Source organism: Charadrius vociferus, unplaced genomic scaffold, assembly GCF_000708025.1.
Source record: "Charadrius vociferus isolate BGI_N301 unplaced genomic scaffold, ASM70802v2 scaffold377, whole genome shotgun sequence".
In the NCBI taxonomy this organism is placed as follows: domain Eukaryota; kingdom Metazoa; phylum Chordata; class Aves; order Charadriiformes; family Charadriidae; genus Charadrius; species Charadrius vociferus.
The window spans coordinates 2,574,694-2,592,900 of record NW_009649456.1 but is presented as its reverse complement, the minus strand read 5'-3'; the positions used below and the strand labels follow the sequence as shown (position 1 = coordinate 2,592,900).

Sequence of the window (18,207 nt, the reverse complement as noted above, 5' to 3'; positions counted from 1 at the left end):
TCCTTTTAAGATTCTGGTGAAGGTAGGACATTTTTACAGAGTCTAGCTAAAGAGAAAACAAGAGGTGCCTTTGACAAACATAGTTACCCCTTTTCTGTGTATGCCTCTCAGACTTGTTTGACACTATGAGTTTCCCCTATATTTAGCTTTCTACAGGCCAAGCAAAATATTAAGCTACTGTTGTATCAGATGAGAAAGCAGAACTAAGGAGTTGATTTAAATTTCAGTAAATTAAGCCAAGGCAAAATTTTTTTTTGTTGCGTGTCTCAATTTTAAGATTCAGATGGCACCTTGTTTTATTAGTCAGCAGTCTATTTTGGGGGGCATTTCCAGGCTTTCTTACCACTTTCTCTGATTTATTCTAGCTATGCAAAAAGGGAATCTGATCTTCAAGGAATCCAAGTCAAACTTCAAGGGCATGAAGCAGCCCTCAACTCTAAAGAAGCTGCACTGGCCACAGCCCTTGGTGATAAGAAAAGTCTGGAGGGAGAAATTGAGAATTTAAAAAATCAAATTATGCAGGTAAAAAGAAGAAATATTTAACCCTCAAGCTTCTGTCAGCAAATTAGGTGTTTTTATATATAATACATCTATAGTAAGAGCTGTCATTCTGGTAACATGCAACTTTGTAGGCAAAAAATGGATGCAAACCTGTTAGCTAGTCACAACTAGAACAAATTGTGGTTTACTGTCAACATTGGAAATAGTACTGAGTAGGTTTCTGTGTCCAGCACTGTTCAGTTTATTAATAACATGAATGGTGGAATAGAGTGCTTTTAAAATTGCAGACTCTGCAATTGCAAGAGATGGTACTTCTGTTGAAGAAAGCAGGTCAAGAGTCAAAATAAACTTGACAAATTGTAGAACTGCTTTGGGGGAGAGACTGACTTCACAAATAAAGATAATGAATAACTGACAGGTAAAGGTTTGTCATTCTCTCTGCCCTCCTTTTGGTTATGCCTGTGGTTCTTCATCTTCTGGGCATCTGATAGAACAAAGAGGAAGAAAAAAAAGTCTTATGCTAGTTTTCGAAACACATGATTTGTGATCTTAAGCAACACCACCGCAAGAGAATGAGTTGAGGAGACCAGGAGACTGGTATTTGTTGTATAGAAAAAGTGAAGTTTTGTAAGCAAAATTGACAAGTAGCATTTTAATGCTAGTTACCAATGTGAAATATCTGAAACTCACTTGTGCCAGTGATTGCAAAAAGTGGGGGGGGAGGGGGTAGACATTAGTGCTGTAAATACTGGATTTGATTATCAAGTTCAACCATAACATGTAGTTAGCTGTACTCTAGGTAGCTGAGGTCATTGTGTTATGTGAGTTCTGCTACATAATCAGTGTTTTGTTGATTGTTTTATTTCTTTTTCTTAAAGCTTGAGGTTTCTTCAGCTGCTGCCAGAGAACAGCTTGCAAGCGAAACTTTACAGAAGGTGGATCTCGAAAACCGTTGTCAGAGTCTCATTGAGGACTTGGAATTCCGTAAAAGCATGTATGAGAAGGTAAATGCTCAAGAAGTAGTCTCAAGAATTCACATTTTTAAAGGGAAGAAGACAACAGGAGGGTACTTCCAGAATACTATAATAATTCAGGTTGGGAGGGACCTCAGCAAATTAATCTGGTCTGAATTCCCACTCAGAGCAGGGTTTACCTCTGTTCTAGCTGGAAGTTTTCCAACTTTTTTTTTTTCCCCCTAGGAAAAATGTTAACTCGGAGCTCCTGTGATAAAATAGCTTCATGTTGTTTCGTGTTAAATTCTGCCCATGATATTGCAATGTACACGACTCTTCATAGTAATGACAAAGTAGGTTAATAATGTCTCACATAATCCCTTTGTGTGAAATAAAGTAGAGAGGGACAGTCAAACAGATGCTATGGACTTGTACTGTTTTTTAATTTCAGAGCTCTCATAGGATGCTTTTGAATATTGGAAGCAGAAGTTGATGAATATTTGTCTTTGAGAGCTTTTTTCTTGCTACTGTCCTTTTCACGTGTAGTACTTGAGGCTTTCCAGGAAGAACTTTAGAGCAGTAACAAATGTACCAAACAGTACTGTCTTTTGTTGTGTGTGCGTATTTCCTTGCTAGTTGTATTTTCAGCTTTGTTCATGTTGTTGGAATCCTTTTTTTCCAGATACCACGGGCAAGTATACAAATACATGGGGAAAATGCTGGTTAGTGAAGGTGACTGTTGATTTTCACAGTACTTTCATTTTGTACAAGCATAGAAGATACCTAAAGAAAGGAGGGGTGTATTTCTAACATCTAACGCTATTGAGATGTGTATGTTGAAAATGCAGACAACTTTCAGAAGGAAATGTGACTTCTTATGTTCATGGTATCCTAGCTTTTATTTCAGTGACTGGCTATTGCAAAATAAGGTATTATGCAAATCAGACTGAGGAAATGGCCCTGTGTTCCTACTGAAAGTTTCAATGTAAAACAAACTAATGAAATGCTCATCTGCAAAGCAATGCAGATTTTAGCTAGCTATTTGCTCAGTGGATAGTCTTCTAAAACTTTTGTCTCATTTTCTGAATGTTGTTTTATTTTTGTGTTTTTCTTAGGAAATCAACGAAGCAAGAAGGAAATATGAAACTCGCTTAGTTGAAGTTGATTCTGGGCATCAAGTTGAGTATGAACGTAGACTGGCCCAAGCTCTTAATGAAATCAGAGAGCAGCATGCTGAACAAGTGAAGCTGTACCAACAAGAGCTTGAACACACTTACCATGCCAGAGTGAGAACATCTTTTCTTACAGTTGTCTGATGTACTTTATTTTTGTTTTATTCAATGGAAAGATACCCTGATTACTTGCATTTCAGAGGATTTTATTATGGAGCTTGGTTTAAAATTATCATCGTTTTGAATATGAATTTGCATTTTCAGGTCTCATTTTGGGAGCAGGTTTAATCCCCAAAGTACAATAATATAAGAGTAGGAAGCACTGCGTGTAGGTGAGCGGTGGAGGAAAAAGTGATTAGTACTTGGCTTACTATGAATTCAAGGAAATTTCATGTGCTGTTACTTATCAGCTGTAACATAGTCTTGATGATCAATAAGGTGTCCCATATTTTGTATAAAACTTATTTCGTAACAGGGCTTGCAGAGAAGACAACATCCTGAGTCCTCTGACCTTGTACAAAATGTGGAAGTTCCATCATACCCAATGATTTTTGCTTTTCACTCTTCTAGAGAGGAAGCATACTTAAGCTGAAATCAGTTATACTTCATAATTTCCTTCCTCTACTATGATTCATCGTTTGTGTCAGGAGGGATCCTGATGTCTTACCTGAAACTGTTTTCTGTGGCTATACTTGTTGCAGCTAGTATTTTTAAAAACAAGGTGGGATGGTACAGCAGGAAAGTTGATAGAAACTGAATTTATTAGCATAGTTTTCAGTCTTTTCAGTCTGAACAGTGTGCAGTTGCTCATCTTCAGGCCTTCTGTCTGACTCAGGAAAAACTTAAAGATCTAGCCAAAAATATTTTTCATATTTTTTTATTGTAAACATCTTTTCATAACTGAGACGTTCTTGTTCTCTCTATTCAGGTATACTCTTTCTGTATTTTTGGACTCTTGTTATTTTAAAAAAGTTTTTTTTTTAGATTCCATTTCATCTGTACCTACAAGTTCAATAAGTCTACGGTGCTGCCCAAGTGGATGTCATAGTATTCAGCAAGAATGATGTAGCCAGTTTCAAAAAATTAAATTACTTGAGCTTGAAGTTGTGATACAATGAACCAGTAGTGACTCGTGGCACTGGTACTGTAATCTGAAGGCATGTTACCAATTTGCTTACGTTGGCTGAAAATTAACATAAGCTTGCTTGTTTTTAGAGAATTGGTATTTTCACTTTAGCTTCTATTTAAGCATACTGAAAACCAGTGCTACAGTAATTAAATATATAAAGCTAAGCATTGGCCAGCATGAAGACTGAACTTAGCAGTCCAACTTCAGTAATTTTTACAAGGGAGATGTAAGTTTTCAATCCTAGAATAAATATTCGGAGGATTGCGATTTCAGGTAGCGCAATCCAGCATGGTAAATGAGGCACTATATTTAACCCCTAAAGAAAGAGATATTTCATTATGTTAGAGCTGCAGAGAGGAACTTTGTGGCGTAGTGTTGCATGTGGTTTTTAGTGACTCATTTTTCTTTTGATAAAAGTTACTTTGAAACTGATGTCTCAACTTGTTCTACTGCAGCTTGAGAATGCTAGACTGTCCTCTGAGATGAGCAATTCTGCAGCCAACTCAGTAAGAGAACAACTGAATGAAAGTCACATACGACTTGATAATCTGTCTTCCCTTCTCACCAGCCTTCAGAAAGAGGTAACAAGCTGTTTGTGACTCTTCAGTCTGGCTAGTTATAGTTGTTGATTTTTATATTAAAGGACTTTTTTCCCCTTAACTGGTAAGTATGTTCAGCATCATGACTTGAATTAGTCTTGTGTTCTACTGTTCTGTACTTTTCCAAATTCGTTAATGTCTCCTTTCAACAAAGTTGATTTTTTTTTTTCCCCTTGTGCAATATCCTGCTACAGATAGAGTATTTGAAAGGTAGTACTGTTAACTGACTTTTGCAATTAGATGGGACAATTTTAGACAAGAGCTCTGTGTTTAAAAGTTCTTGACATTCTAAGCAATTTAGTTCTGTTCTGTAGTAATTGGACAGCCTAGCATAGGATTCCACAAACCAGCATTCAAAGCTAGAGCTGGAATATGCAGTCTTTCTCTATTTGGTGTCTCTTTTCATCCTTGATCCAGTTTGCATCTAGAACTCTAAAAAAGAAAAAAGATAATAAATAATTGAGTGATCCTAGCAGGATTAGGATGAAATATGAGACTGAGAAAACATCAGATAACTGTACTTGAGCATTTGGAGGGCAGGGCCTTGAGCAGAAACTAATTATACTTAGTCAGATCACAGAGCACATAGATGACACCTGAAGAAGTATGACACAACCTATGACAAGGTATATGTTCAGTACTAGCTTATTTGATGGGAGTAACGTCATGTGCACTGCAGTGGAAAATCTAGAGTGAAAATGAGAAAAGTTAGGAGTTAGTTCTGGAGTGGGCTTTTGTAACTTACTAATCAGCTGAAAATGCAGTAAAACATCTATTTTTTTAAAAAATATAAAATATTAGTGATATGTGGCTTTGATCCTTTCTGCGATACATTTTGAATTGTATTCCTCCTGTACAGTATATTTTTGTAGGACTTCAAAGTTCTGTGTATTTCAAGTGAAGAATATAAATGCAGTGGATGTTATTTCAGAATTTTCCAAATAACTTGGCAGATACTAGTATGAGTCTTTCCATTTTTCCTGTTATATAGGCAAGTTAGTCTCTGAAAGAGATAACGTGATGTAATGGATGTGCATGAGGCTACACAAGAATTGGATTGAGAGTTTTGTCTACTTAGATCTTATTTCTATGTTTAGATTATCATCATCTTTCTTTTGGTGGTACATGCAACAGGCATTTTCTGAGGGTTTTTTTCCTTTTTACTTTAGTTAACTACCTGTGTTCTGTTGCTTCCTTGGGAGTGACAGCTAGATTCAGAAAACTTGCTTCTGAATTTGCAGGGGTGTTAGTTGTTAACTTCAAAGCTATCAAAATCAGCTTCTGCCAGTTTTACTGTAATTGTCCACCAAACCCCTCATTTTCCTGCTATGGGATTTTTTTTTTTTTTGGTCTAGTGATGTCAACTAGTAGTTTTGGTTTCCATTTGCTAGCACTGACTTCAGCTTTGTTCTCTTAGAAGAAGAGATCTCTTATGTTAGTCTGGTTTGAGTTACCAACACTGAGCTCTGTAGCAGTTTCCACTGGGATTTTCCATGTGACACTCAACTCCTTTTATTACATTCCTTATCTGACTTCTAACACTTACAACCAGTTACACTGGTCCTCTGCGTCAACCTTTTAGACTGCCTGTTTTCATTGTCTCTGGACTATGATGACTTCTGAAGTAGAGTGCCTGCATAGCAAACTTGGTGACTTAACTAGATGAGGTGATCGTGGGGCATTGGTTCCTGTGTCTGTCCTTTAATTTAAAAAAAAAAAATAATCTCAAGACACTATCAGACAGAAGAAAGCATGCTCAGGGAAAGTAAACCTTAAATCTGTCATGATTTGGCCTTTCTTTGATAAGCATTTCATTCTGTATATACAATATTAAGTTCTACTGGCTTTATGTGATTTTTAAAGTATGTGACAGATCAGCTTGCTTCATGGAACACTTGCCACTCCACTCTCAGCAAGCCGTGAAGGCTTTGCTAACAGGCAGATAAGCTTTCACTGACGACAACCCCTATTCCTTTAGACGAATTTCCTCCCAGAATTCAGATTTGGCAGCAGTAAGCTGAAGCAGGAAGTAGACATCTGAAAGCTAAAGAGCAATTACTTACCACAGGATATGAAGTACACTGAGCTGCACTTTGATTCTGTGTCCTGTCCAGCATGTCTTAAACGGTTTGACTCTTATGCTGAATTTTTCTCAACTCAGTGAATTCAGGTGTAGTAACATATCTTCAGATCTCAGGAAAATGGAGCAGATAGTTGTCTTCCAAAGCATGTTGTAAGTTTCATTGGAACTTAAGGTGTTATGTTTGTAATAGATGAGATGGAGAACAGGAAGTTGAATATGGGCAAGTCTCAATTCAGATGTCTTCCATCTCTGCTGAATAGCAGAGTGTATGGAGGTTTGGGTGAGCTTTGCTTTGCACCACTGATGTTTTCAATGCTTTCTAGTCTAAAGCATGGCAAGAGAGAGCGCAAGAGCTTGAGGAAAGCTTGGCCAAGGAACGGGAAAACTGTCACAAAATACTGTCTGAGAAAGAGAAGGAAATGGCAGACATGAGAAATAAGATTCAGGAGCAGCTGTGTGACTATGAAGAACTTCTGGATGTTAAACTGGCACTTGATATGGAAATCAGCGCGTACCAGAAATTGCTGGAGGGTGAAGAGGAGAGGTATGAAAGAAAGTAACAAGAAATGCTGGTATCTGTGTGTTTCCCTTACTTGTCTCATTCTGTGGTAAAAGGCAGTTCTTACTCGGAATGCATTCATTAGGTGCCTTACTACAGTTTCCAAGGCACTGTTTGTTTTTGCTCCCTCCTGTCTGACACACTTGCTTCTACTTGGTCTCCATGAGACCAAGCTACTTGATTATCAGACCAATAGCTCTGAAGGGAATAAATACCATTTTTCTATTAAGATTCAGCACTGAGGACATAATGAATTGCCATTTGTAGATCTATTTAGTGCTATGGTTAATATTCTTTTTCAGAGTTAATTTACAGGGTTATCTAATTGTTAGCCAAATTTCTTTTATAATAGACTAATTTTAGTAAAGTAATAGCTGTTATGATTGCCCAGCTTATCAGCTAGCTGTATGACCTCAGAGTTCAGCAATACTGAGAATTTGTGCCTGATCATTTACAGCTGTTATTTAAAGGAGTTTGATACTTCACTGTTCTCTGAATGACATCCTACTGGTCCTGGCTGATTCCTCTCAAGCTTGGGGCTGAAAGAGCAAAAACTCTTGTGCCATTGTTTTTTTGCGTAAGTTTCCTACAATGGCTTAAATCCCCCTAAGAATTTTTTCTTTACTTGTTCCATCTATCCAGGAATGCTTTAACAAATGCATAGAGATGCCTTTTATGAATTTAATGTAGTAGTCCATCAGTATTCTATGCTTCAAAAGTATTAATCAGCAGTTTGACAATGTTTTATCCAATTCTTCAAAAAGTACTTAAGGTTTCACTTTTTCACATAACATGCTTTAACTGTATTCCTGTATCTTTTTGCTGTATAATTCTATGGGAAGAAGAGAAGAAAGTTTATTTAAAAAAAAAAAGTGTCATGTATGCATATTCCTTCCTTTCTTCAATATAGGTTGAAACTTTCTCCAAGCCCATCTTCCCGAGTGACAGTTTCACGGGCTTCATCAAGCCGTAGTGCGTGTACAAGCACCAGAGGGAAGAGGAGGAGGATTGATGTGGAGGAATCTGAAGCCAGCAGTAGTGTTAGCATTTCCCACTCAGCTTCTGCCACTGGAAATGTCACTATTGAGGAGATAGATGCTGATGGAAAATTCATCCGCTTGAAGAACACCTCTGAACAGGTTTGAAAATGCACACCTATCATGACTTTACAATGGGCTGATTAGAGGTAGAAGGCATCCTCAGCACCCTTTCAGCCCTCAGGCTTCATGTTGACCCTGCAGCTAAAGCATACTGTGTAGGAGATGGCACTAAGAAAATAGCGTGTCACAGAATAAGCTTTCATACAGTATTCTGGCTTGATGATGACTTCCTAATGTTATTTAATGCTTTTCATAGCAATTGCTCTAATGCTATGTTGCCCACCCAGCAAAGTGTTACATCACTCTTCAAAGTTCTGCCTTGCAAGCAATCTGCCTGTAAAGTTTTACAGATAACATTGTCACTGATAGTAAGTAGTACAAGCAGATACTAAGCTACTTTAGAAGCCTTTTAAGAATTTTCTCTGCCTTAAAAAGCCCCAAAAGAAATACTGATGCAAAATAAATGTCTACATGTAATTAATTGCCCATGTCCCTTGTACTTGCATATAGCTTCTATAAATCATAGTTTTCCTTCTTCTTTGGCTGCATCCACAGGTTTTAGGAGCCCTCAGTTCCCATGCCAAAGCCACCTTTATGATGGATTATTTCATTCTAGGAATAGGTTGGAGTTTGTATTGGGGGGAGCAAGCATATCTGTTCATCAAAGATACTTCATTTGAGTGATAATCAAAACTTTTCCTTATGTTGCCCTCAGAATGATGCTGTTATATTCAGTACAGTTCCCCCCTATCCCCTCTTCCCCTTCCAATATTACCAGTAATTTCTGCTTAAGAAAAAAAGTCCTATGCTATATACAGTTCTATGAGTCCTCACAGGAGGAGTTGCAGGCTGGGGATTATAATTTCTTAAATCCTTTGTCTGGGAGAAGAGAGAATTGAGCATTGTCTCATTAGGTCACCAGAATTACAAGAGCTAATTTCTTTCAGCCTTGATTTCAGAGGAGGTCTAAGTAATTCTTGCCTTTGCCTATGCTGTCTGGGCCTCAGGTGTGTGTAGAAGTGTGTTCGCTGCATTCTTTGTTTTCAGTGACACGTAGGCTGTGTCTAATGTGATCAGATCCTTTACCTTCACTAAAAGGCAGCTCATCTCGATGTTTTAGATGATGAAGATTAGTCAGGTTCCAAGGGTCTCAATTCCCCTCTCATCAATGAAGAGATGGACAGAATTCTCCAGATGGTGTTACATATGTATCATTAATTACCTGCCCTGAGTGTTGGCTGAGAGTGCCGACTTCATTTACTGAATGAAAGAAACCTTGACAACTGTCTTGGTCTAGACACCTAAGCATTTAGATGACTAAATTCAGATAAATCAAAGACTACTTCTAGTGAGTCAGGACTTGCCGTTTTTTACCTTTTTAAGTTTTTCAGGCTTATGGGATTTTTTCCCCACACACTTTGTGTACCACATGGGTCGTGTTCCACCCCTTCCCCCCTGACCCCCTTATTTCATTTAACTACACATTCATTGTTCCATGGAAGGACCATCAGTTCTGTTACCAGTAGCCGTGGATGGGTCATGGTATAGCACTTTGCCAGGGGTCTAGATCTGAGCAACTGTAGTTGCAATGTAATAAGCTATACTTGTGGAATTTTCACAAGTGTTTTGACAGTTCTTATATTTATTTACATATACTATACAAAAAATACAATATAAAAATATAATAATATACAAATATATAAAATACACTACAGGTATTAAAAATACATAGAAAATAGATAAAATCCTCATGAAGTATGGTATGTTTTGTTACAATGACCAACGGCATGTCAGCATCCATTAAGATATATAACATAGCTTATTTTAGATTATCTTAACTGTCTGTTTTCAGGCTCCAGTGGCAACTGTTTAATGTTTGGACACTGGCGGGAGAATTTAAAAAAAGACTTAGTCTTGTTTTGAAATAGTCATTCTGTAATGATAACTTGTATAATGTTTCCTATTAGATTTGCTAGTGTTTTTCAAGTAGTTGATAGGCAAAACATAATTGAAAGGAAAAATAATGTAGGTCTTGCAAAGGAGTAGAAACACATTTTTGAGGAGACTGACAGGAATATTTTGTTTTTGAAGGAGTTTGCTTGTCATTCTGTGCTCCAGAAAATGTACTATATATTTGTAAGGGTTTTTTAATATTTATTCATGTATTTTTCTGGACCCAGCTATAACAAAACTGATGCAAATTGTAAACATTAGTTAATAGAACATCAGAATGGAAAAGCAGGAGGTATTAAGCTTTAACTTGAAATAAGAGGTAAGACAAATTTAACTACAATTATTCTAATTGCAGGCTGAAAACCAAGTGATAAACATTTTTGCTGAAAATCTTATGTGCCTCATGGCCTTATATGTAAAACACCCTACACATGTAACAGAAAATGACTGCTGATGGAAATTACTTTTCTTCTTTTTATTAGGATCAGCCTATGGGAGGTTGGGAGATGATCCGAAAAATAGGGGACACTTCTGCTAGTTACAAATATACCTCAAGATATATACTAAAGGCAGGCCAAACTGTTACAGTAAGTTGTCAAGCTTCAACTGTTCCGTTGAAATGGGCTTAAGGCCAACTTGTGTTTATGTCAATGAGATGCATCGGTTTTAATTTTTGTCCTTTTTATGTATGTGTCCAGAAAACAATCACCTGCATTTGTATTGGGCATTAGTTTTATCTATTGCTGGGAAGAAGCTGGACAGAGCCACATTTTTCAGAAACTTACTTTCTATATGGAACAATAATTTTGACCATAAGCAGGTGTATTTACATGTTCAAAAGTCTCTGCATGAAAAAACATAGGGGTGTTTTATTGTAAGCAACTTTGGAAGTAGGTAGACAGAGACTTACATTTTCTTAACTGGAGGAGATTCACTGGTGTCACTTAAATGGAATAAATTAACTCTGTAAATAACATGGAAATGTGTAAGACTAGCTCATGTGTGACTTCTTTTAACAGATCTGGGCTGCAGATGCTGGAGTAACTGCTAACCCTCCCACTGACCTCATCTGGAAAAACCAGAATTCTTGGGGCACTAGTAAAGATGTGAAAGTTGTGCTGAAAAATTCTCAGGGAGAGGTAAAGTACCTCAGATGTGCTTAAACTTGTCTTTCTGTGGTGCCATCCCCTATAAAGATGCAGGTGGAACCATTGTTAGGACTTTACACATGAATGCACATGAGCTTTTACTAAAGTTTTCTCCTTTTGCTTTCCAGCCAAGCATACTGTACCCCTCAACTGCAATGTGCTCTATTGAAACATGTGAATTTTTTTCCATATGTTGAGTAGAAGTGGTTGAAGAATGACTTGTTGAGGCACTGCCCTCATGCCAGGAATTGGGCAGTGCTTTAGAATATGCTTTGAAAAGAAAAGATTTTAGTTAAATCTTCAGTGGTTTATGTCTTTAATTAGTTTTCCTTAAAACTATGTGTTTATGGGCAGTGGGGAATGTTACAGTGAAAATCATTTTAAGCAATGAGGCATTAATTCTGGTGAGATTTAAAGCTTCGGGTAGGACAGTCACTGTGACATCTTGCAATTGAAAAAATATTTAAATATATTTAAAAAGCCGATTTTGGAAGAATTGAGTGTCTCTCTTTTTACCATTAACAGATTTAAAACAAAGGTGTTAGGAATGCTGTTAATGCGCAGTACATGAAAAGCGTATAGAGAGAATGAGTACAAGTAGCTTTCCCAACAGCTGGAACTCCTATTTCTCAAAATCTTAAGTAGATTAGCACCAGATCTTCAGAGTAGTCAAGTCTTAAAAATAAAACTCTGTTGCAGGAGGTTGCTCAAAGAAGCACTGTCTTTAAGACAACTGTCCCTGAAGGGGAAGAGGAAGAAGTTGAGGAAGAAGTAGCTGAAGCTCTGGAGGAAGAAGGCCTTCACCACCAGCAGGTATCTTGTTTTTAGGCTAACAAGACTATTTAGGTTGGAAAAATGAATATATAAGTAATGAATTTTTTGAAAAATGTCATACCTGTTTGGGTATTCTTTTGTTTTGTTTAGTCAGTAATTTAATGAAAGCATACACCTGTGTTATTAAAACCAGTATTGAAAAATATTACATCATGTATTCCCTAGGTGTAGATAAGTAGATTTTTCTTAAAACAAGGTTTTAAAGCTTAAAGGGTTTGTGTTTTGGGTTTTTTTCTTTAAACTCTGCTCCTGGTGAGATTTCTTCCAGGCCAAGTGTTTATGGTAAAGTTTGGCTTAAGCAGGCACGCCTAAATTTTCCTAAAGTTTTGAGAACTTAAATCTCTCATTTTCTCTGATAGGGTTTTTCTCTGATAAGCAAAATGAGAGATTTGAAGACACTATCAGAGAAAATGTCTCATGCATGCTGAAGAAATGCAACTGTGAAAGCAGTGGAAAGGTGTGAACTTGCTGTGACAATATAAAATGTTTTTAAATATAAGGGAGAATACCGAGATATAACATACTTGATTGTTCACATTCTGACTTTTATCCATTACCTTACTGTTTTTGTTTTGTTTTTTGAAGAACTGGATAAAAACCCAACAAAACTCCAAAACAAAAAAAACCTCAAAACGTAACAAACATAGGCTCTTGTACTGCAATGTTCAAGTTTGCTACTTTGCCTAAAACTTTGTTTCTGTTAGTATATATCCTAAAAGCCAGTTAGAAAAGACTATACAGAACAGTAGTTAAGTGTGCGTAAGCAGACAAAAAAAGGAAAGAGCTGGCTGTGTTGGAAACTATTTTTTGGTAATCGTGGTTTTTGGCCTATAACTGAATCTCAAATTTGTGGCATTTAATATAGAGTCAGGTTTTTATTGCAGTTACACAAAAGTACTGAAGTGCATCCAGCTGCTTTTGTGGTTTCTGCCATTGTGTAGTTCTGCTACAGTGCATGTCTTAGTAGCTTTAGTTACAAAAATGTTATAGAGAGTTTAGATTTCTTCAGATAAAAACTCTCAAGGTACTTTTATATGCTCCCTGAAGTACTCGCCACCTGTCTAAACTCAGTGGTGCTTTTTGACTTGAGATTAAAATACGATAATTATTTGTGTTTTTCTGGTACCTGTCCTCCATTACCTCTCACAGGAAAGGATATCTAGCATTTGTTTACTTATAGGGGATAAGAGGTTGTTCAGCTTTGCATTGTGACTCTTGCTTAGACCATGCCAGGCTAATAATTTAATATATTAAAGATGTGCTGTATATTATAGTTTATATTTATTATATTAGTATATATTTATATTTGTTAGTATTTATATTTTTATATTTTATATTTGTTAGTATATTTTATTGCTAAATCTCTTACTGCTGGATATTTTTTTTCAAAGATGACTCTTTCTGTTCATAACAGGCAAGCACAAGGACATCTAACAGAAGCTGTGTGGTCATGTAAACTTCCAGTCAGCCAGGTTCCTCCTTGCCTACAGAACAGAGCCTTCTCAGAAGCACAACGTATTTTTCTATTTTCTGTATGTGAATTTTTAAGCTGCAAGTCTGATGGCCTTAATTCCTTTGCCACTGAAAAGGAAGTTTTATAAGAAGTATCTAACTTTCTTGCAGGACGCGAGTTGTTGACTCTGAACAACATACTGTTTGAAAAATGTCCCTCTCCCTCAAATTTATATGCCAGTCTTTCTATTGAAACCTTGCTGGAATAGAAATGTTCCACTGTTTTGGGGATCGATATTTTTATTGAAACCTTGCTGGAATAGAAATATTCCACTGTGTTTTGGGGATTGATTTTCTTGGACTACACCACTCTAGACTAGCCAGTTGTTGTTGAACTCTTTATATTTAGGTGCTGTTGAAGAAGGGGAAGGCATTTTCGATACTATGAACTCTTTTATACTGTAGACTTTTTTTTTCTACAGCACAGTCCAAAAAAAAAACATAGCCTAACTGATCCTGTAAGAACTCAGAACATGAAGGATGCAGTAAAACTCCTTAGTTTTCCTTTCCTTTATTTAGATTTCTTATTATGGAGGAGGATTCATGTTAAACGTGTTAGCTGTGTTGTTAAGATAGTGTAACCAGCTTAAATTTTCTTACATGATTTTTTTAACAAATAGAAGGCTGTTGGAATATGGATTGTCTTGCTTGTTTACTATTTGTAGGAAAAAAACTCACTTCTAGGGGTCTAGTCTACATTTGTATGGAAAACAATGGTAATTTTGTCAATGTGGAAAGTTTTTCTGTCCTTCCTGCATTAATCTAATGTCTGCAAAACCTTTGAATAAAGTATCTCTGTTTAAGATGTTATCAGGTAAAGCTTTTGAAATTTGTTTCTTCCTAGAACTGAGGTAAAGTTGAATGAGTGTTGAACTGATAGGCTTTGAGGCTGGTGAAGTGTCCATGTAAGCGGAATGGTGGGAATTGACTTGTAAATACTTATTCTAAATGATGGGTAACATGTTTCATGTTACTCAAATTCTGTTGCATAACTTTCTGCATCATCTTTGCTCATATGTTAATTCTTACTGGACTACCTTTTGCTACATCATACAGCTACCAGGCTGAGCAGTTTAAGCATGGCATATAATAACAAACAGAAATTTAGAAATACTGTAAACGGTGATCTTCATCTTAGTCTGGAAGTATTTTTAAATGCATGGCCAGAATCTTAGAAGTTGATTTGAGCTTTTTTCTAGCATGAGTCCCATGACAAGTTTAAGACTTTTTAACATGAACTTCATCTTGGATAAATTCCCTTTTCTGGTGAACTACATGGTGGCGTTGCAACCTGGTGCCAGCAGAAAGTGATGGGGGGGCAGCCAAGGATTATGCAGGTGGATGAGGATTAGGGAGACTGCTTCTTTTGACAGTAATGCTGGCTTAAACTGCATTAAACCACAATGTAAAATTGATTTAATTTTCTGTTTATATTTGAATGTTTACATAGTATAAATATTTCCATGTCTTTTAAGCATTATTTTGTATCCTGTAACATTCTGAATACTCTTCAATTTGCTCTAACCTTTGGAGTGAACATCCCACCACCAGGTGGAGTTCCTAGTATTCAAATACTAAAAAAAGCAACCCAAACTTTCTATGCTTCTCTGCGAGTTCCATAGTAACTTTTGAAAGTTTCTGCTTTATTGAACAGGACACCTTCTATTCTTCTGCCTCTTTCCCATCTCTCCACACTGAAGTCCAGAAGTGAATTTGATTACTGCAAGGTAGGGTGAACCTTCCATTGCTATACTGAAAAACACCAGCCTCGAGCTTGTGGAGGGGTATACTTTGTGCCACTGTATGCAGCAAATGCAATTTTTTTTATGGAAATACTTTTTTTTTTTTTTCCCTCCTCTGTCACACGATGTCTATGAGAGGTTTTGTTCCCATTGCTTTGGACCTGCATTTAAAATACACCACATCAGCTGTTGTGGTTACTGCCATAATCTACACCAGTTGAGGTGTGAGAGAAGGCTGCTGATGGATTTCGTAAAGGTATCTGACCAATGGAAAATGAGCTAACTGGCTATATGCAATGTTATGTGAAATGTGTTCACGTCTTCTGGAAGTTGTTAGTCAGGTAATGAGCCAGAGAAAAAAGCAAACTATATCCTAGTTAGCTCTGTAGACGTGTTCAACTTTGGTAGGTCTTTTTATTACTACTGTTGTAGTAGCACATAAAGATAATTTTTAGGTAAATTCAGTCCTTTCTAGAGGTGGCAACGGATAATAGATTATGATTAGCTGATACTGAACAGCTGACACAGTTGATGAGATACAAACTGCATCATCCTGGCAGGTGAAAACTATTTAGTAACCTACTGTTTGCAACTAGAAATACACTTTACCAGAAATGTACCTGCTCAAATACATTCAGTCCTGTGAAAACCAGAAAAAGAATCTGTTTAGGAAACAAGTGGTTTGACTTGTATAGCACTAGTATTTTATGATGAACGCTCTTGAGGCAAGGTATGTATTCTTGTCAGCTGGTCCTGTTTCTACAGAAGTTTGTTTTTTGGGTCTTGTTCACAGGAAAAGCAGCAAACCTGTAAACTGCATTCTTTGTTTATAGTGGACAAGTTCATTAATAAACCCCATTGTAATTGTAGCCTTGTGGTACATACCATTTTCCACAGTGAAGTCAATTGTAGCTCTATGCTACAAATTGTTGTATGCCTCTGACTTCTTTATCTCTGCTGCATATAAAACATTGTATTTGCCCAAGCAGACAGCAAAATATAGAAAGAGAAATTAATATGTAAATACTGTAAATACCTTTTCTGTTCAATAGATGCCAATTATTCATTTGTCTGCTTCTGTAAAAGAAGCAATTTTAAATGCTGATCTTAAATTGTCATGGATAAATTTAACTCTCTTATCAGTGTATCATTTTGATATTAACTTGAGGGTTTCTGAAGGAAAAGGGGTGTTCTATGGGGAAACTCCAGATCTGTGAAATGGTGCCTTTTATATTCCATACTGCACTATAAGCAGTATAAGTACTCCTAGTAGAAAAAAAAACCCAATTGCTGCTTTTGCAGAAATGGCTACATGGTAATTGACTATGAAGTATTTTTCTTCAGGCAAAGAAAGTAAGTAGTTGATGGGGAATAAAAGCTTTTACAGCTTTTGTCCCAAATAGGACAACTAGTACTAACTGGTGATTTTTATAAAGCGAATGGAGGCTACATATGATGGATGTGAATGCTTATTTAGTCTTTCCTGGTATATGTTGGTTAACCTCAGGGAAACATTGCGACATGTAATTATAAATATCAACTAGATACATCATAGGATTAATGGTAACAGTTAGCTATTTTATCTCAGGTTTTGCTTAGTGTGCATTTATTGCTCCAAGTCCTCTGCTGCTTTCCTCTTGTTTCTTTTTATAGGTTTGCATAAATACAGGACTTGTTCTCCATGTGATTAACCCTGCAGAAAGAAAAATTATATTTGGTGGCATCAGTAAAGGCACACTTTGTCTTAAGCAGATTGATAGGATTTTGCTACAGTTATCAATTAACTATTGGATGTGAATTTTCATAGCTGGTTTGACTGTTGCATTTTACGAACAGAAAAGATAATTGGCAAGCAAATCTGACCTTCTCCATAACGAAGTCATAGATAGAATGTCAACATTGAATCTGCATTTTAACAAGTTTTATTGGGACAGTATTTTGTACACATACGATAGAGGTGAAGAAAAATCACAATCTGTTCTATAACCTTTTAACATCAAAAGGAGGAAAAAATGTTTTGTAGCATTGCCACAATGAGGTGTAACAGGCTGTCAACAAAATACGTAAGAACTGAAAGCAATCACAAGTAGTAACAAACTTGGCAGCTGTTGAGAGACGTAACTTGATTTTTGAAAATTTCTTATGTGGAAGTGCATGTGGAAATTAAATTGGAAATGTGGAATAACAGCAATGATTGCAGTGTGGTGTCATCATCAGTTACATTACATACTATATACCCATACTGTAGGCTTGCTTGTTTTATGGGCCTGCTAGGTATTTATAAAGCTAGGGGCCTCTGTTGTACGTTTTCCATTGTCTAGTACTTTTTAAAGATACTTTTGAATATCCCAAACCAGTACTTGGCAGTAAATAGGTAATACTCAGTTCTGCTTGCAAGGAAAATGCTTTTTAATTAACCAGCTGTGTGTTAAATGGAGCTTGGTCTCATAAACAATAACAGATGAAGAGCTTAATTATTAACAGCTATTTTTTTAAACTTACCTTAATTTGAAAGGGAGAGCTTTTTTAACTCTCTCTTAGTGCATGTTTTCCCCAGTAGCTTTTCATATCTCTTTCTGATGGTATCCATCACATCAAAGGCCAAGGAGGAAAAAAACAAACAAAAACCTCTCCCCATCCTTTCATTAGTCAACTTTTTTTTCTTAACTTGAAACTCTTTAAGCATAGCATAATAGAGATGTCATTGTACTGCTTTGTTAGCTGTAGCTACTGCTGCACTTAATTTTATCTTACCCATTTTCATCTGAATAGAAGTGAATTGCTGCTGTTGTAGAATATTTGGTGTAATGATCCAGTTTTAAAATTGTTAATCGAAATCTGGATGTGGCAACAACAGCCTCTATTAGTGGAAGAAAAAGCAGTGCTCATCAGGAGGAGCCTTCTGTCTGCTAGTCTTTAGTT

At 36.6% G+C, this 18,207-nt stretch overlaps 1 protein-coding gene across 1 annotated transcript; it reads left to right on the top strand.

Moving 5' to 3' along the window:
- The first annotated feature begins 369 nt into the window (after positions 1-369).
- Positions 370-13,487, top strand: LMNB1 (lamin B1). Its single transcript, XM_009889710.1, has 10 exons — positions 370-522; positions 1,380-1,505; positions 2,570-2,740; positions 4,211-4,336; positions 6,761-6,981; positions 7,907-8,135; positions 10,532-10,636; positions 11,069-11,188; positions 11,897-12,010; positions 13,446-13,487. The coding sequence occupies exons 1-10, from the start codon at positions 517-519 to the stop codon at positions 13,485-13,487; spliced, it is 1,260 nt and encodes a 419-aa protein (XP_009888012.1). The 5' UTR covers positions 370-516.
- The last annotated feature ends 4,720 nt before the right edge of the window (positions 13,488-18,207 follow it).